The following is a 20,507-nucleotide window of genomic DNA, read 5'->3' as shown; positions in this document are numbered from 1 at the left end:
GGTTCCCTATCACCAGCTTCCTTGTCCCCTTCTGCCTTCTGGCCCTTGTCCCTGGACTGCTGTACCTCATTAGTCCCATTTGGTTTTATGGGGCTGTCCACTCCCAGGCTGAATGGTGAACCCCGGGGATGACTTCACCACTGAGCTAAAAGGGTGTCTGGGGGCCATACTCTCGGAGTTTCTCCAGTCTCCATTAGGCCGGTAAATCTGGTCCTTTTTTTGTGAGTTAGAATTTTGTTCTACATCCTTCCCCAGCTCTGCCCAGAACCCTTTGTTGTGATCCTGGTCAGAGCAGTGGCTGCTAACATAGTTTGGTGGTCTAAACCCCAGCAGCTCTTTGGGAGAAAGACCTGGAGATCTGTTCCCATAAAGATTACAGCCAAGAAAAACCTATCGGGCACTACTACGCTGTCACATGAGGTCACTATGAGTTGAAATCAACTCAACAGCACCTAACAAACAACAACAGGGACATGGTGATTACTATTTTGAGTGGAATATCTGAATTTCAGGTTTGGATTACTACTTTTAGGCTTATCTTAATTAAAACACACAAGCAACCACACTTTTGATGAGCTTATCAGCTGTGTGCTATTGTTAGTAAGTTAAATTTGGTATAAGAATTTCAGTACAACTTTTTTCCCAGGCTTTATCCCTTAGGAGTGTATGGTGACTGTAGGTAATTTCTACTGTGCAAATACAGCAAAATAAAGCAACAAATTACATGCTCGGGCTGATATAAGAAAACTCTTCACAATAAACTAACAGCACATTTTTCTAGGCTGCATTTCAGTATAGTCACTATGAGAGCAATGAGCGGGGCTGGAAGGAAGTGGGAAAGAAATTGGAGAAAGGATGGAATAGAGGTTGGGAGCACTGTCACAGTAGGTCATATAAGACATCAGCCAAAACTGCAGAAAGAAAAGGAGAGATGCGAGAAGCATTACTGAAAATCAATTATTCCTCCCAAATGGCAAGCTTCTTCCACAGCATACATTCTTATCTCTATTTTTTACATTCTTTCCTCAGTAACTTAAGTTTCTTCAAGCATCTTCGTGTTTCCTTTCTGCTTTCACGACACTTCCTCTCCATGATTTTAAGATAATTTGGCTCACTGACGAGATCCCACATAAAGCTTTTGTGAAAGCAGTAATGAAGAGTGCAATAATACAAATTAAGTGGTTGTCGTTTCTCCAAGAGAAGAGTAAGAATACAGATTTTTAGCCCACATTATTTCAGTGGCATAAAGGCAATGAAGTGTGATTAAATAATTCAGAACTTTTCCCCCAACAAGCCAGAGTCCAAAACAAAAAGAGAGCTCAAAGACTACACTGCAGGAAACAGAAAAGAATGAGGCCATCCAATGTGAACTAGGTTTTTACATAATATTTTCTGCAGCCTGCAAACAAAGCTCTAATTCTATAACGGTACAGAGTGGGAAAGTTCTTCAACTACGAAGTTAAGGAAAACTCTCTTATACAAGAACAGCCACAAAAAACAAAGATCATGTTTCTTGTTTGGTTCCTGAGAGATGGGTATAATGTCATTGAATCCAAAATGGCATTAAATTTAAAGATGATGAAAAGAGTAACGTGGTATTGCATTGTAAGAAAATACTTCAGATTATTTTAAACTAGTACTGGATTAACAGAATTAATCTATATCTACAACAGCTACAAAACGATGAGAAATTCACTCATTCCTTGTAGAATCAATATTAATCCAGACTAAATAACTTAAAAACATAGCCTTTAATATCAGAAAAGCTAGTGTTTATTCTACCACTTCAAGTCTCAGTTTCCTCATCTGTGGAATGGAGAATAAAACAACACTTACTTCATAGCGTTGTTGTGAAAGTTAAGACAGAGAATGCATGTAAATAATTTAACACTGCCTGACAAATATAGCAAGTACTCACTGTTGGCTCAATTCCTAGTGCTCGGCTCTCCCCCCAACCCCCCGCCCATTTCTCCAAATGAGCATGTTTTTTGTAAATCAAATTGGCTATAACACGATTACTTGGGGAATGTGAAGAGCAAGACTCAGATTGTTGTTGGTTAAAGTGCTGTAAAGACTAGGGGGGTGCACTTTGAAGACAGGAAAAATACTGTTGTGTGCACACACAGCAGAGGCACCATGACTGCTTTGCGTGTGAAATGGACCACACAGCCAGCTCCACCTTCCTCTAGATACTTAGAGTTGTGAACTATGCCACAGAGTATTTTAGGAGTCATAAAACAGCATGAATTGAGCTTTGTTTACAGGATGGTCATATTTAGGATCTGCCCACGATATTTATTTGTGCCAGGTTACATCAATCTTTATTGAGGTTTAATTGACACATAATGAACGACATATTAAAAGTAGGAATTTTGATACGTTTTGATGCTCATGAAACCATTCGTTGTTGTTAGCTGCCATTGAGTCGTCCTCGGACTTGTGGTGGCCTCATATATTACATTGTACAACTGCTTCATAGGGTTTTCTTGGCTGTAATCTTTATGGAAGCAGATTACCCGGTCTTTCTCCCAACGAGCCACTGGGTAGGTTCAAACTGCCAACCTTGCAGTAGCCAATTATTTTAAGAGAAGCCAATCACAAATCACTTTCACCACCCAGGCTCCTCACGAAACCATTGCTACAACAAAAAATTTGATCAACAAATTTCTTTTTGCACTTTTATATTAAATCTCTTTATAAAACTTCTGTAGGAAAAAATAATTTTATTGCAATCTTGAAATCTTATACTCATCTTCCTGTTCTTCAAGTAAGTTTCTACAATAGACTATGTTATTACATAAGGTTTCTTAGGAAATAACCATTGCATTAAGAAACACACTATTACAAAATTACATCCATGTATGATGATAACCTAAAAGAGTAAATCTAGATTACAGAAGTTTTTCATTGTAAATTAGAAATAATCCTATCCATGGATATACAGAGGCTAGTGATTTATTTACTTTTGTCCTGGACTTCCAAATCACATCTAAGCCTTCCAAAAAATTTCAAAAACAATCCACTGGCAACAAGCAGTTGAGACTGATGTGGTGTAAGGACCCTCAGGGTGAGAGTTTTGTTATGAACCATCTGCAAGTACCTGGGTCAGTCATTTAACTTTTACGGTTTCTGTTTTTTTCTCTTATGCAATAACTACTGCTGAACAATGACATCTGAGCTTACCTATAGTCCTACCTCTTCATCCCTGGCAAATATGGGAAGTATTGATGCTTTTTATTTTCAACGGCCCTAAAATAACCATTTTATACACATGCAAAATGACATGCCTTAATTTTGATTATCCTGTGGGTGAATGCTACAAAGAAAATGCAATTCATACTTCCCCAATTGCAAAGGGCGCAGGAGCTGAACAAGACACAGCTCTCCGTGCTAACCCAATCAATTGCGCACTTCTTTTGCCGCCCACTCTGTTCCTTCTGGCTGCTTCTATAACCTGACAAATCACTCCAATTCCCTGCACAGCACTATCGGCTCTCTCTTCCCACACTTGCATCGTAGGGAAGATTATAAATAAATCCTATATTCATATGACAGCGCCATGTCCAGGTCTGTGCATTTTCTGGGACTAATTGCTGAGGGAAAGCCAATACACTGGTGCAAGTCTCATTCCAGTCCACGTGGTAATTATATGCTAATACTTTTGAAATTAATTCAGTAACCCCCACACAATCATTGCAGAAGAGGGTAGAGAAGCTGAGATTTAATCAGATTGCCTTCTGGGGATTCAACATAAAAAAATTTTTTATGCATGAACTGGGCCATCGATCAACAGAACTCAGTGACTGCTTCTGCAGTCTAACAGTTAGTCCTGCAGCCACGAAGCTGCTGGTGGACGCTGGCCCACAACCAGCCATGGCCAGGGCTCTCCTGGAGAAGCCAAGCCTCTGACTTCAAAGAAGCCACAATGTATGTTCAACTGTTCTCTTTTCGACTTTCTTTAAATGAACCTCATCTAAGGGTCTAAAGAAAATAAGTTCAACTCTAAATAAAAGGAGGCTGTGAGCAAAGTTTGGAATGATATGACAAAGCAAAAATGAGAAGTACTGTGGGCAAAGAAAGGAGTTGTAAAAACAAGACATGGATAATTTTAGCTCAAATGAGGGGAGAGACCACAAAAAAAAAAAAAAGCAGTATGGCAAGGTAAACAAATACACACGGCTTGCCCTACCCCAGAAATTCAGTGCACATAATCTAAAAGCCTACTGCAAGTGCTTCCGACACAAAGCAGTCTTCTACAATCTAATGTACTGCAATACCCAAAGAACAGCTATTGTAGCTCTGGCATCTAGCTTTCCTGGTACTCATCGGTAAATCAATTTCCTATTCTCATCTCAAAAACACTGGATTTGATATTATATACAAATTCCTTATGAAATGACTGAAATTTTTTTCTCAGCTATAAAAAGAAAGCAGGAACATATTTCCCATATGAACCTATTCCCTTATCATCCTGACCTAAAGTCAAAAAATTCACAAAAGAAGATGAGTTATAACTGCTTAAGAATCCAGTATGTGCATTTTTCCACTCTCCCCGATTTCTAGGGTGCCATTGAGGAAAGGGAAGATGGACTTCCTCTGGGACATAATTTTAGAGACAAATGTATTAATATAAATAAATTAAAAAGACTTGAAATACACAAATCCACACAAAAATACTATTTTATGAATAAGATCAGATAATATGTATTAAGGCATTGTCACATGTCAGATCCTGTGGCAAAAGCTGACATACCTTCTCTCATTAATTCCCACAACATCCTCTGAGGTTGATGCTATGCGGTTACGAGACATTAAGCTCTGTGAGAATGGGTACCATGCATTTTGCTCACTAGTGTGAAACCAGCACCTTGCTTATACAGTGCCTGTTCCATGACAGATGCACAGTTTAAGATATTTGTTGAATGAATAAATAATCGCCATTGAAAAGGGAGAGAACTGAGGCTTAGAGAAGATAAACAATTCACAAAGATCTGTTATGCTAAAAAGTGTTCCCACTTTTTTTTTTTTACTTCTTCTTCTTATTTTATTTTTAAACAAGAGAATCAGTGATGCATGGAGTGGAATTAGTGCCGTGTTTAATCTTCTTGTTCTTTGCATTTCTAAATGAAGATGAAGTTGTTGAATAACAAGTAAAGGGCTAAATTCAGAAATGCAAAGGAACAATAGGAGAGGCCCAATAAGTCAACATGTTAATGTTCTTTTAGTACATGTAGGACAGTTCTTCCAGCCCCCTGACCTGGCAAACAGATACTTGAAGTTTCTATCTGTGAGGGAGGAAATGATTTAATTAAGTTAACTTTGTGCCAAGCACTATGCTAAGCCCCTTCTGAAATGAAACCAAAAGAATTTGGGTAAGTTAAAGTAGGTCTTCCAAGTCCAGTGCTCATTGTACAGTGTTGGATTCTGTCTCTGACCTATAGAACAGCCTCATTAGTCTGCAGCCCAGTTCATTTGTTACCAGTATTTAAAAAAATGTCAGACAGAGAAATAAAATACTAGCACTTCTGTTGGTCGGGATTCCACAAGACATTCCATCTTGAATCTTAACAAGGTAGAGAGAACAGAACTAGAATCTTCATATTCCAAATTACAGCCTTTGGAACATTTTCTTAAACCATGCATAACTACAGGGAATCTGTTGCTAGGTATACATAACACAACAGAGTGACTTAGTATACATGATTCCCTAAAGACTAGAGCATCATCAATCACTACTCTCCTGGATCTAAACAAATGGGGTTCAGTTAAAGAAAGTCCATGGGGGACACAGTATACTTCAAAGGCTAGAGCATCGGTCTTGGAGCCTGGCAAGCCTGGGTTCTTAACCCAACATTTTACTTAGTTCTGTGACATGAGGCAAGCTACTTACCCAGTTTTCTTATTCATACAATGGGGATAATAATAGTACTTAACCATTCAGGACTCTTAAGAATATTGAATACATATGGGCAGCATACATGTACAGTGCTAATGACGACTCAATAAATGAGCTCTTACTTTCACCATTACGAGTCGAAATCGACTTGATGCCAACAGGTTTGGGTTTTTTTCCCACCATTATTAAGAAGACCTGGAGGCACAGTGGTTAAACTGATCGACAGCTAACCAAAAGGATGGCAGTTCGGAACCACCAGCGGCTCTGCGAGAGAAAGATGTGGCATTCTGCTTCATAGAGATTTACAGCCTTGTAAACCCTATGGGGTCACTATGAGTCAGAATCAACTCAATAGCAGTGAGTTTGGTTTTGGATTTTTATCATTATTAACACCACCATCACTTTAGTCTCACCTCTGAGGAAGTCTCTAAACACCAGCCAAAGGAAATAAACTTGCAACAACGAATTATATTGATTAATACATACTGTCATTCTTCGATTTTTTTTTCTAAATGACTGTTATGGGTTGAATTGTATCCCCTAAAAATGTGTGTGAACTTGGCTAGGCTATGATTCCTAGTACTGTGTGGTTGTCCTCCATTTTATGATCTGATGCAATTATCCTATGTGGTGTAAATGCTAACCTCTCTGATGTTAAAGGAGCTCTGGTGGCACAGTGGTTAAGAGCTCAGCTGCTAACCAAAAGGTCAGCAGTTCAAATCCACCAGCTGCTCCCTGGAAACCCTCTGGGGCAGTTCTACTCTGTCCTATAGGGTTGTTATGAGTTGGAATCAACTTGATGGCAACAGGTTTGCTTTATTTTATGATGTTAATAAGGCAGGATTAGAGGCAGTTGTGTTCATGAGGCATGACTCAATCTATAGGATTAGGTTGTATCTTGAATCAATCTCTTTTGAGATATAAAAAAGAGAAGGGAGCAGAGAGGAGAAGGACTTCTTATCACCAAGAAAGAAAAGCCAGGAGCAGAGTGCGTCCCTGCACTAAGAAGCTCTTAGACCAGGGGAAGACTGATGGCAAGGATCTTCCCCCAGAGCAGACAGAGATAGAAGGCCTTCCCCTGGAGCTGGCACCCTGAATTTGGACTTCTAGCCTCCTAAACTGTGAGAGAATGACCTTCTGTTTGTTAAAGCCATCCACTTGTGGTATTTCTGTTACAGCAGCACTGGATAAGACGACAGTGACTGTGATAGTGCAATTGCCCAATGTGGGCGACCTTCATGATGCTACATTTCAAAAGAACAAGAAAAGGAAAGTAATCTCAGAGTGACTTCTTTGCAGGAACAGGTTTTAGATGGGATGGAGCTACTGGAACTTGGAGGAGAGCAAATGCTGATGGTCTCACAGTACTGTCGACCAGCTTTGGTTGTAGATATTACTAGTCAAGTCAAATTATGGATGATGGTGAATTCTATTCTGAGTCAGAGCCTGAAGAGGAAATTGTAAAATGCTTACATTTCAAGTAAGCAGTCTGACATTCAGTGCCTCCATGATTCAGCTCCCCTAAATGTCCAAACATTTTATCCAAGAGACCTTACAGCTTAGTGGTAAACAGAGGGCTAAGAAGTCAAACTGCATGATATTGAAAACCAACAGCATCATTATGTCTGTACCTCAACAGTAAAAGAGTTGCTGTGCCTGGCATCTAGTATATATTAGCTGTTCTTATATTTTTCATTTTGTTGTACAAATATCTTTTCATGTCTGTTTTCTTCCACCAGATTGTGAGCTGTTTAATTGAAGAGAGTGAACATATTCATCTCCTTTTCTGTGTCTGGGCTATGATAAATCAAATCAAACCCATTGCTGTTGAATACATTCCAACTCAATATAGGACAGAGTAGAACTGCCCTATAGCGTTTCCAATGAGTGGCTGGTGGAATCAGGAATCGAATTGTCAACGCTTTGGTTGGCAGCTGAGCTCTTAACCACTGTGCCAACAGGGCTCCTGGATTATGACAGATACTCAAAAAATGTTAGCTGAGGGAAACTAAAGTAAAGAAGGGGAGAGTGTTGACACGTCATGGGGTTGGCAACCAATGTTACAAAACAATACGTGTATTAATTGTTTAATGAGAAACTAGTTTGCTCCGTAAACCTTCACCTAAAGTACAATTTAAAAAATTTTTTTTTAAATATCACTGAAAAGAAAACTATATAGAGCACAGCTCTCCTGGGATACACATGGGGTCACTGTGAGTTGGAATCAAATGGTACTGGTTTATCACCAGGATGGAAAGGTGGCCTACATATGGTAGGTGACAAAAACAAGTTACAGAACAATATGCATTGTCTCAACCCTTATGACAAAACAAAAACAAAAGTATTATTGAATGCCTGTGAAAGGAAAAAAAAGTTAGCTGAGTGAGTGAATGAATGAATGAACAAATGAATGGACATCAAACTAAGATGAACTCAGAACAGAAACTCTGAGTTAAAGCTTAGGAAAACAGGATAACTTTTTCAGATTACTGATGAAATCATTCAGAGAGTAGTAATTAGCAAAGGATCAGTTTTCTCTTTTGCTTCCCTTGTCTCTATCCTATTCCTAAATAAGGAATCTATGTGACCTTAACACATATCATCAACTTAAAAGATATCAGCCATTCTTTGACAAGTTCATAGGCTTTTGTTGGCTCTACCACCATCCCCCAAAACTAACAATATTAGATTAGTACACTATCAAGTTAGTTTTGAACCTCTTTGAATTGATAGGAAAAACAAGTCCTATGCTTTTAATATGTCTCTATCACATTTTGCATAACGGCTCTTAAATTATTGTGAGCTTAGTCAATACTTAAGACAGCAAAAAACATTTGCAAGAAACAATCTGATTTTTGCTATTGCTTTATAAAATGATTTTAAATAGTTGAGGAAAATATAATTTGCTAATTTTTTTTCCTTCTTTCCATTTTCCTATACATCATCCTACACTCCTCCATTCCACCAAATAAGAAGTTAAAAACAGATGCCTCTCACCTCTAACAGTTCATCTCCAATACGCATTCTTCCATCTGTGGCAGCAGGTCCTTCGGGATTAATTCCCACCACAAATATGCTCATGCGTGACCTGTCTTTATTACCAGCAAGGCTGAGTCCAAGTCCATTCTTATCCTTTTCAAGTTCAATAATCTGCAATTCTCCAGGCAAGTCTGCATATCTTTGCCTGATTTTCTCTATTTAAAAAAAAGGGTGGAGAGGGGAATAAATCAGTAAATATACAAAGCAGTAGAATATATATTACAAAGATATGAGCATTTCCCCATCCTTACTGTGATTTCTCTTCAATGGTTTCTTTTGAGAGTGAAGTAATTAAAATAATGTATGGCTTTATATATAGGTTACGATTAAAAAATATTTATGTCTACTCTACCTAAAAAGTTTAGCTCACCCACAAAAACTTCTCTGGTTGTTCAAGTTCACACCAAACTCAGTTTTCCATAGATTATTTTTTAACCTACAACAGTCAATATGGGAGCCCTGAAGGCACAGTGGTTAACCAATAGGTCAGCAGTTTGAATCCACCAGAGGTTCCTTAGTTTCCAGAACTATGGGGCAGTTCTACTCTGTCCTACAGTGTTGTTTTGAGTTGGAATCGACTTGACGGCAACGGGTTTGGTTTTGGGTTTCAAGACAATGTGGTGGAAACTACTGCCTCCCCCAACAAACAAACACACAAACCAAAACCCCAAACATTTACTGAGCTCCAGTTATGTGCCAAGCAAAGCGCTTGGTCCTGGTGATACAATGCTGAACAAACCAGACATAGTTTCTCCTCATGGATTTACAGTTCAGTAGGAAAGAAGATCAACAATTAATTCTAAATAATTATATGTATTTAAAGTATACAACGAGTATAAAATAACATTGAGTGTTATGTGAGCAAAAACAAGGGGAACTGAAGATGTTGTTTTAGCTGTCAGACCTGAATTCAATCTACCACATACTCAATGTTCACTAATCAACATATTATCTTATCTCTTAAGGGGTTCAGTTTCCTCATCTGTAAATTGGGCAGGAAAAAAACCCATTTTGTGCTTTTTGGGAAAACTCAATAAAACATACGTTAAAGGACTTAACAGCTCATGTTATGGATATTTTACAATTCTTTTATTCTATCTTCTCTCTCACCTGGCCACCTCCTTTTTATGGTTTAAATTACCTATTTGAGGATTTAGCTGGCTATGTTTCACTTGTGTTGGCTCTCTGTGAAAAAGCCACACTGGCAGATCAGTGTGGGGAAGGATGCTGCCTTAAATCTTGTCTTGTATACCACAAAGCACCATCTCAGGTGAGGTGTGATGCCAGGGCTCAGAAGGCTTCATGACTATTACTGTTGTTTGAGGCAATCATCTCATTAGCTGAATAACAAATTAGTAGACTGTGACACTCTTGGAAATCTCTATGCTCAGTCTAATGCTTGTCTTATACTACCTTCTCTGTCCTTAGGACTTAACAAACACAGCTTTATAAGTGAGTAGATAAATTTAAACTAATAAAAATGACTTTATACATAAATTTACATTAAAAGAATTAAGTATAATGCTCCTTATTTTAGAAGAAGAATAAATCTATCTGCTTTCCAAGAGTTTTGAAGTGAATCTTAACTTTCATTGATAATGCTTTTTATTAATAATAAAGAACATATTTAGCAAAATACAGTAATATGAAGGACTTGCAACTTAACAAATCTGTCCTCCATGTACAAAAATAAAAAAACCGAAGGTATTTTTGTTGGCTGGCTACCAAGAACAAGACATTGTGCTGGTACTTTAATGAAGATATAGAAGACATGAGGTATCCTTGAAATGCTTTCATACAGTGTAATATGGAAGGCACACGTAAATATAAAAAATCAAAACCCATTGTCGTCGAGTTGATTCCGACTTGTAGCAATCCTGTAGGACAGAGCAGAACTGCTCCGTAGGGTTTCCAAGGAGTATCTGGTGGATTATAACTGTCGACCTTTTGGTTAGCAGAAATAGCTCTTATCCACTACACCATCAGGGCTCCACACATAAATACAGCAAATATTAAACAAATATATATTGTTTAAATTGTTTAAATAAAATAAATTGTTTAAATAAGTGCTATAGCAGGTAGCTGAGTAAATACTAAATTAATTACTCCAGCAGTAATGATTTTAAAGTTCAAAGAACTGACAGGGTTAGAAAACATCTTGGAAGAAGTGAAATTTGAGTTGGGTCTTACATACACTACAGAATTTATCTGAAAAAAAATTCCTGGTGGGTGGAATAGCAAGAGGAAAAGTACATAAGAAGGTAGGTGAGGAAGAGAATTTGAGAACGCATTTACTGCAAACTGAAGTCTTTGGTTTATGCATAAATAAGAAATAAGACTGAAAGTTTAAGGGTAAAATTAATTGATAGATTTATAGAAGTAATTTTCCAAATTAGGAATTCTACAGAGGTGTCTTGGGGTCTACCCAAGGATGGGGTTTGTGAGACCTCCCAAATTCAACCAGAGCACTTATGCTATGATCTGCTTTGTTTATTGGACATATAGAGATAAGACTGTTGAGAAATTATATCACAGCTAACAAAATAAAATTTTAAATACACTCTTCTCATAAAATAATAAAGCAGAAAAAGATAAATAAGCAAAAAGATATTGGAGACTTTAACAACACAATAAGCTCAAGGTATTAGATATAAGACAGCTCTTATATCTAATACCTTGATATTAGATATCTGAATACTAGATAGACAACACCCACTTTTGGGGAGCACACACAGAGCACACAAAGAACACTTAAAAAACACACTGTGTACTTGGCTATAAAAGAAACGTCAATAACTTTCAAAGAATCAATATCACACAGGTTGTGTTCTCTGAACACTGTGCAATAAAACTACAGATCAACATCAAAACATATCTTTGAAACTCTCATATGGTTAGAAATAAATTAATATTACTAAAAAGTCTAACATTTTAAAAAAAGAAACAAAGGAAATTAACAAAATATTTACAATGGAATAATAATTATAATTTTTGATGTTAAATTTGAAAGACATAGTTAAAGCAGAACTTAGAAGGCTATTTATAATTTTGGATAATTTATCAGGAAACAAGAAAGGTTAAAAAAAATATGGAGTTAAGCATTATACCCAAAAAGTTTAAAAATGAGCTACATATCACATTCAAAGAAAGAGAGAAAATAGTAAAGATAAAGCCATCCATCGATGAAAACAGAACTATCACCAGCAAACAAAACAGAAAAATACACAATACAAAACAAAAACACAATAGAGAATATCAATGAAATTGAAACCCAGTTCTCTGAAAACATTAGTAAGACACAATCTGCAGAGACTGATCAAGAAAAAAAACAGATGATACAAATAAATTCCAGAACTAAAAAGAGGAAGTAACTACAAATCTATTTTTTAAATAAAATATTATTATGGATAATGCATTGATATGAACTATACATCGGCACATTTTAAAATCTAGATGACAGATATTTTATACCAAAAAAATTTTTAAAAAATTAAAATGCTATATTTAGTGCAAGAATAAATGTAAAACTGCAAAAGATTAGTAGTTATTAAGAAAACTGAAATTTCTTTTTCATAAAAAACCTAGGTCTAGATAGTTTTACATTTGAATTCTATCAGATTTTAAGTTATAATAAATTTTTTTCCTATGCAAGTTGTTCCAGAATGTGGAAAATGTAGAAAACATATCCAATGTATTTTTTGAGGCTGATATAATCCTGATTCTGATTCTAAAAGTAGATAAAGACAAATCAAGAAAGGAAAATTAGTCTTATTTCACTTATGATCATAGATGTAAAATTATTTTTTAAAAAACAGCTAATTTAATTTAAGATATGGATCCCTGCTGGTGCAGTGGTTAAGAACCTGGCTGCTAACCAAAAAGTCAGCAGTTCAAGTCTACCAGCAGCTCCTTGGAAATTCTGTCCTATAGGGTTGCTATGTGTCAGATATTTACTTTGTCCTCTGATATACCTAATATTTGACCATTTTTGATCTAAAAAAATAGCAATTTCATATGACTCAGCCTAAGAACACATTATGAAGAAGGGTTTATCCCAGGAATACAACGACAGTTACATCAGGAAAGTTTTCAAGGAAAATCACAACCTTAATAAACCTGAAGAGAAAACGTTAAAAGATTACAATAATAGATGGTTTCGATGTTGTATTAACATAAAGAACTTCCAGGCTCAAACTGGTCTGGACTTGTTCAACTTCCAGAGCATAAAAATCACCTTCCTGGCCCTATACTATATATTCAACTACCCAGGCATTTAAATGATTAATAATAATCCTCATTTGAGAAAATATGGCTTCATCACTACAATTGAAACAATCCAGATTATGAATAATGAATCTCTATCAATACATTCTTGTGGTACAGTGGAATAAGCAAGGGTTAAAGGGACAGAATTAAGCTCAAATTCTAGCTAGTTCACCACACTTCTGTTCCAATGGACCAATTAGCGAACCTCTATAAACCGTAAATTCCTTATCTGTAAAACGGGATTGTTACCTTAAAAATAAATGTTACCTAAACATGCCTGGGACATGTTGTTGTTGTCATTAGGCAACTTTAAGTCAGTTCTGACTCATAGCAACTCTATGTACAACAGAATGAAACACTGCCCAGTCCTGTGCCATCCTCACAATCATTGCCATGTTTTAGCCCATTGTTGTAACCACCGTGTCAATCCATCTCGTTGAGGGCCGAGGGCATAGGGGTCCAAATAATATTAGGGGAGAAATAAAACCACGATTTTGTTTTAGCTATGTTGAGATCTAATGTTAATCTTATATTGGTAGCAAAGCTATTCTTTTCTTCTTTAACTTTGTCTACTTTGAGGCAAATTGAGATTGTGAAAGGAAACAGTTCCCCTCTATGATGGCATAAAGCAGGCATTGACACAGTCCTTCAATGGGAGTCACTGGAGGACAGGGCTACCATCATTCTCCCCTAGATTCTCTTCCCTGAGCTCCTCATATTGAGAAGTCTCGGTAACAACTTCTGCAGGTACAGAGATCATCTACTGGATAAAGTGGTTGTCCCATGCCATGTAGGCCTCTGAAATGTAGGCCTTTAAAACTGTGTGCTAGTCAAGCATGGAATAAAAACCCTTTCTATAGGTTTAAAAGACCCTCCAAAAAATTGACTCCTGTATCAATATCTACTCAAGGGACTAAGCTGTAGATTATCCTGGGCTTTTGAAACCAGCACCCCTATTCTTCTGGTCAATGTTTTGTTATGACAATACTATAATCCCATTTATTCAATGAACAAACATTTATTGAACCCAAACTCATGTCATACTCAGGATACAAAAAGAATACACTATGGAATCTGCTTTCAAGGACCTCAAAATCTATCACTGGAGGTAAGCATATATATGACTGATTATAATTCAGAGCAATAAGGCCTATGAGAAAAATACCAGCAGCTAAAGTCACCAGTCTATTTTATTGAGTTGTGAGGAAAGCCAGCTAATATCTGCAAATTACTCTGAATATTAAAAATATTCTGGCCAATTCTCGATCTCTTGGCCAAATATACCTTTTACTGCATAATAACAAAGATTCATTTTTTTTAAATATTTTAGTGTTTTAGGTGAAAGTTTACATAGCAAATTAGATTCTCATTCAACAATTCATACATGAATTGTTCCATGACATTGGTTACTATCCCGCAATGTGCCAGCACTCTCACCATTTCCACTCTGCCTGTCTCATTTTCATCCATCCAGTATCCCTGCCCCTTCTTCCCTCCTCAGTTTTGCTTTTGAGAAAATGTTGGTCACGTATAGTTGATTGTTCTATGGAGCACATTCCTCATGGGTGTAACTGTTTATTTTATAGGCCAATCTATTATTTGGCTGAAAGATGACCTCCAGGAGTAGCTTCAGTTCCATGTTAAAAGGTTTTCTTAGGGGGTTCCTCTAGTCCAAAGATTCATTTTAGTTGATGTTTCCAATAACCCTCCACCCAGCTTCTTCCAATTTTATTTTCCAAAACATTAACAAATGAGTTGTTCAGCTTTCCTTGATTTCTTTTTGTTGGTTTTTTTTTTTTCCTTTTATTTATGGAAGAAAGAGGGTAGACTAAACAGAAAAAAGCTCAGTAAAAAAAAAAAAAAAACTTCAGACAATAAAAGAGTTGTGCATACATAAGTGGTCGTTAAGTTTTAGTAATAATTTACTGGGAATCTACTAAGTTGCTCCACCACCTATCTGTCAGTTTGTCATACTGTGGTGGCTTGTGTGTTGCTGTGATGCTAGAAGTTATGCCACCAATATTTCAAATACCAACAGGGTCAACCATGGTGGACAGGTTTTAGTGGAGTTTCCAGACTAAGAAGAAAGGCCTAGCAATAGACTTCTGAAAATTAGCCAATGACAACCCTATGGATCACAAAGGAATATTGTTCAATATTGTGCTGGAAGATGAGCCCTCTAAATTGGAAGACGCTACACAATAGCTGCAACAATGGACTCAAAAATACCAACTACCATGAAGATGGCACCAGATTGGACAATGTTTCATTCTGTTATTCATAAGGTTGCCATAAGTTGCAGCAGACTCCACAACAACTAACAACAACTAAGTTGCAGGAACTTGCTAAAATCTTTAAATAAATTTTCCCTTTTCATGCTACAAACCACTCTGTCAAGTAAGAATTGTGACTCTGCTTTCCAGATATGGGAAATCAGACTCTGAGATGCTAAATAGCTTGCCAAGATCACCCAGCTACTAACTGAGGTAGCAATGATGCAAACCCAGTGTTGTTTGTCTGTCTTCACAACACCGTCTGGAGTATCTTTTTAGATTTCTTATTTTTTTCTACTTCTCTCTATAAGAACATAAACCCTGTGAGGCCCCTTGTAGCACTGCTGTTATCTTCTGTACCCAAAACAGTGCCTAGCACTGACCACTGTTTATGTGGTCAATCCAAACCTGTTGAAGTAAATGTATGCTTTCTAAGGCTATCTTCAATAGCTATGCCATGCTTCCCACTGCTGCTAAACGATGCTACATAAACCATGAGCCCTAAAAGTATTAGACATATACTCCTTTTTCTCAAATACGATGAATCTCTTTAGTTAAAAGAAGTTGAAAAGAATGTTTTTTTCCTTAGATTTGTATTCAAAAGTGACAAAATCCATTACGACTAGAAAAACAAATTACTATGGGTACATTATCTTTTAAAATCCACTCTATTAAACCTAAGAAACTTGAAAAGGAAAAAGGTTTATAGTTTATCATTTTTTTCTGTGCTTCATAAAACAGGAAGTGTAGTAAGACAGTAAAAGTGTCAAATATTCTGTAATATATATGCTCTTTAATCTTCAGTTGAATTTTTATTGTCAACATTTTCAGGCTCAAAATTTGGTTATTCTACAGTTCTTCTTTAGACTCATAGCTAGAAAGGATTTAAAAAATGACATAATTTAACTCTTTTCACATATATTAATTACTATGTTTTCACCATATCATGGAACCAGAGACTTTTAACTCAGGCAAAAACTAAGAAACCATGTAAAGTTAACTTCTCTTACCATTCTGCCCCCACCCACGGACTCCGTTTTATACATAACAAAAACAGACACACAAGAATTGAAGATTTTGCATAAGGTTATGATACCAATTTATCGCTAAAACTAAAGTCTTCTCGTGTGTAGTTCAATTCTTTCTTTACCAAATCATGTTAAAGTTTTCCAACATCATTTTATAGAAAAAAAAGATAAAGGACTAAATTTCTCCTTCAGTTTAAAAAGCTATCTTTAGGATCCTCATATTATTATAATACATCCTAACATGATATTATGATATTATTATAATACATCCTAACTATGTCATTGGATCCTCACCACATCTTTGTAAATACTTCCACTTACAGAGGAGCTGACTGATACTCAGAGAGGTGATGTGACTAGGTCAGTATCAGGGTCAAGTCTGCTGAATCCAAGTGATGTGCTCTATCCATCACATCACAGGTACCTCTTACACTGGTAGAATCTTAAAAATAAGAGCTTCCCTTAAGGGAGCTGAAATAATGGTTCCCAGACCTATGCTCCTTGTGTTATTTTCCAGGCTTACACTTACTGTTAGGGTGGTTACCTAAAAATCACCCTTGTTGTTGTTGTAGGCTACCACAGAGTTGGCTTCCGACTCATGGCAACCCCATACACAAGGGGATCAGATGGTTGGGACTCATACATGGGGTTTTCATTAACTGATTTTTCAGAAGTAGATTGCCAACACTTTCTTACTAGTCTTAGTCTGGAAGCTCCTGTGAAACTTGCTCAGCATCAGAACAACACATTAGCCTCTCCTGACAGATGAGTGATAATTGTGCTTGAGGTGCATTGGCCGGGAATCAAATCTTGGAATTTATGAAAAACAATCATGTCTGGGCCTCACCACCTGAGATACCAAGCCAATGAGTCTGGGGTAAAGTTAGCAATCTCTCTCTGTAGCAAGGTGCTCAGGCAATTCTCATGAGTAGCCAAGTCTGTAAAGAACAGAATAATCTCCCCTGCAGTGCAATAATTTTTTTCTACAGTAATCATGACAGGCAACCATAAAGTTCACAGAAATACAAAATTCAAGGCAGCCTATTCTATTGTTGAGTCTTTTTACTGTTAAAAAGACCTCTCTTCTACAGAAGAGAAATCTGCCTCCATGTTGGGTGCCTTAGGTCCTTAGACGTAAAAGAAGCATAGGCTCTTTAGAGACTCAAAATTATAGAAGTCATCAATTAAATAAGTTTTCACGAACGGACTTTAACTTGACAAAGGAATGATACACCGATCCCAATTAATAATAGCAATATGTAATTACTTTGGGTCTATACTTAAAATGTTCACCAATCTCTACACAGTAAACTGGGCAGTTCTACTCTGTCATATCGGGTTGCTGTTAGCCGGAATCAATTGATGGCACACAACAACAATAACAATAAACTCTGTTATATTCACATAGGTAAGAGATGGAGTTTGGATTGTTTATCAAGCATTCTGGTTAACATTTATGGAAGTACTGTATTTTGGTTAAAATTGATAGGCACAATATAGAGCTACATTAACAAAATGTAATTTTTTTTTGAATCAGAGAATGCTTATGGACCTTGTAGTATATTAGAGTCTTAAATACGTTTATTTGGATGGAAGATATTGAATAAGACTTTTCTGCAGACAATTAGAATCACAAGTTCCTAAGTTGTAGATGGAGTCCTGGTGGCACAGTGGTTGAAAGCTCAGCTGCCAACCAAAAGGTTGGTAGTTCAAATCCAACAGCTGCTCCTTGGAAACTCTATGAGGCAGTTCTACTCTATAGGATTGCTGTTGAGTTAGAATCAACTCAATGGCAACAGGTTTTTTTTTTTCTTTTTTTTGTAAGTTATGGATAGATATGAAAAGTTTAAGGTAAACAAGAAAGGAAATACAGGCATTCTTCGTTTAGCCAATATTTATTAAGTACCTAATATTTATCTAACCATGTGTAGATTACTAAGTGGTCAGTGTTAAGCAAAAAAGTCACTGCCCTCATGGAGTTTCTAATTTAGTGGAAGAATCAGACTAGAAATAAGCAAAACAATTATAATAAAATGGACTTCTGAGAGATAAGCTCCATTATAGCAAGGAGCTATCATCTTAACCATTGTCTCCTCCATGCTTCAAACAATCCCTCTTGCATAGGAGATGAAACAAACAAATAGGATTCAGGTGCTGAAAGAGATCCGGAAAGATATTTAAGCCCAGACATGAAGGATGAGAAGAAGCCAGGTGAAGAGCTGTTATCTCTGACAGAGATATGTATAGTATCTTTATGGTTGTAAAGAATTTGGCTTGTTCCAGGAAAGGAAATAAGGTCCTAGTGGCTGGAGTAAAATGGAAGCTGGCTTGGAATGGGTTAAAAACAAAAGCAGGATCCTGAGCAAGGCCTTGAAGACCACAGTAAAAATTCTGAAGTTTTTTCAAAGTGCTACAAGAAATCAATGAAGGATTTTAAGTAGAAAGTAACATAATGTGATTTATAATTTTAAATGATCACTGCCATGAATTGAATTGTGTCCCCCAAAAATATGTGTATCAATTTGGCTAGGCCATAATTCCCAGTACTGTGTAGTTGTCCTCCATTCTGTGATCGTAATTTTCATGTATGTTGTAAATCCTAATCTCTGCCTGTGGTTAACAAGGTAAGATTGGATTATGTGAAAGAGGATTAGGGTGGGATTGTAACACCCTTAGGAAGGTTAAATCTCTGATCCAATGTAAAAGGACTTTTCCTGGGGGGTGGCCTGCACCACCTTTTATCTTCCAAGAGATGAAAGCGAAGCAAGCAGAGTGGGGACCTCATGTCGCCAAGAAAGCAGTGTCAGGAGCAGAGCGTGTCCTTTGGACCCCGACTTCCTGAGCAGAGAAGCTCCTAGTCCAGGGGAAGATTGATGAGAAGGACCTTCCTCCAGAGCCAACAGAGAGAGAAAGCCTTCCCCTGGAGCTGACATCCTGAATTTGGACTTCAAGGCTACTAGACTGTGAGAAAATAAATTTCTCTTTGTTGAAGCCATTCACTTGTGGTATTTCTGTTATAGGAGCACTAGATGACTAAGACAATCACTCTTACTTCTGTATATATTGTAGGATGCTGCAAGAGTCCAAGTGCGAGATTACGATGGCTCGGACCAGGATGGTGGTAGTGAGAGATGATGGAGAAAAGTTTTGTTGTGGAAAGGGGTTGGGGTTTCCATTAACATTACACAAAGAATTTGGTCTTTGACCTTGGTTCCTGAGGGATAACCTCTAAAGGCTTGGAATTTACCCAGCAATCTTAAGTATATTTGATGAGGGCTCCAGAGCACACCTAAGCTAGCAGCTTGTGCTTGTGAGGTGACTCTTGGGAGGGGTATGGCCAGGCCAGAAAGACCCAATGCATGAATTCAACCTCCTGGATTGCCTTGTGATATCAATCAACCTCAGGGGAGAGGGGTTAGAGTTTGCATTACATAATGAGATGCCCAATAAAAGCTCTGGACACGGCAGCTCCATGAGCTTGGTGGTTGGTAGAAGCCGTGGATGCACGTGGGAGGGTAGCATTTTTTTTTGGGGGGGGGGGACACGGACACTCCATATTGAGAACCCTCCCAGACTTCGCTTAGTGCCTCTCTTTATTTGTATCGTTTTTGCTGTAATAGTAAATATACACTTCCCATGAGTTCCATAAATCATTCGAAGGAATTATCAAACTCGGGGGAGTAGTAGGAGCCAGTAGGTAAAAAGTGAAGGGGTTGAGGACCCCTGAGCTGTGGCTGGCATTCTGCAGGCGTAGTGGGAAAACCCAAAATTTGTAGCCAGCAGGTCAGAAGTGAGGGGAGCCCTGGGGACTTCCAGGCTTGTGGATGGCGTCTGAGATCTCGCATTGACCTGGCAATCTGGAGGTCTGTGCCCTATAACTAGGCAGGTCTCACCTAGCTCTGAGTGGTTAAGGTCAGAAGAAGGAGTGCCACAGGTGCAGCGGGTGTCAGAACAGAAGTGGAACAGAATTAAATTGATCATCACAGTTTGGTGAGAAGTGGGAAT

At 37.5% G+C, this 20,507-nt stretch overlaps 1 protein-coding gene across 1 annotated transcript in view; it reads right to left on the bottom strand.

Moving 5' to 3' along the window:
• The window catches only part of PATJ (PATJ crumbs cell polarity complex component), a 431,680-nt gene that overhangs the window by 147,526 nt on the left and 263,647 nt on the right, over positions 1–20,507 (bottom strand). The window contains exon 28 of the mRNA XM_023730369.1: positions 8,894–9,090. Coding sequence (XP_023586137.1) covers positions 8,894–9,090 — 197 coding nt within the window. The remainder of the gene's footprint in view (positions 1–8,893; positions 9,091–20,507) is intronic.

Source organism: Trichechus manatus, unplaced genomic scaffold, assembly GCF_000243295.1.
Source record: "Trichechus manatus latirostris isolate Lorelei unplaced genomic scaffold, TriManLat1.0 scaffold00003, whole genome shotgun sequence".
NCBI classification, from domain to species: domain Eukaryota; kingdom Metazoa; phylum Chordata; class Mammalia; order Sirenia; family Trichechidae; genus Trichechus; species Trichechus manatus.
The sequence above is the reverse complement of the archived record's forward strand: the minus strand, read 5'-3'. Positions and strand labels throughout refer to the sequence as shown.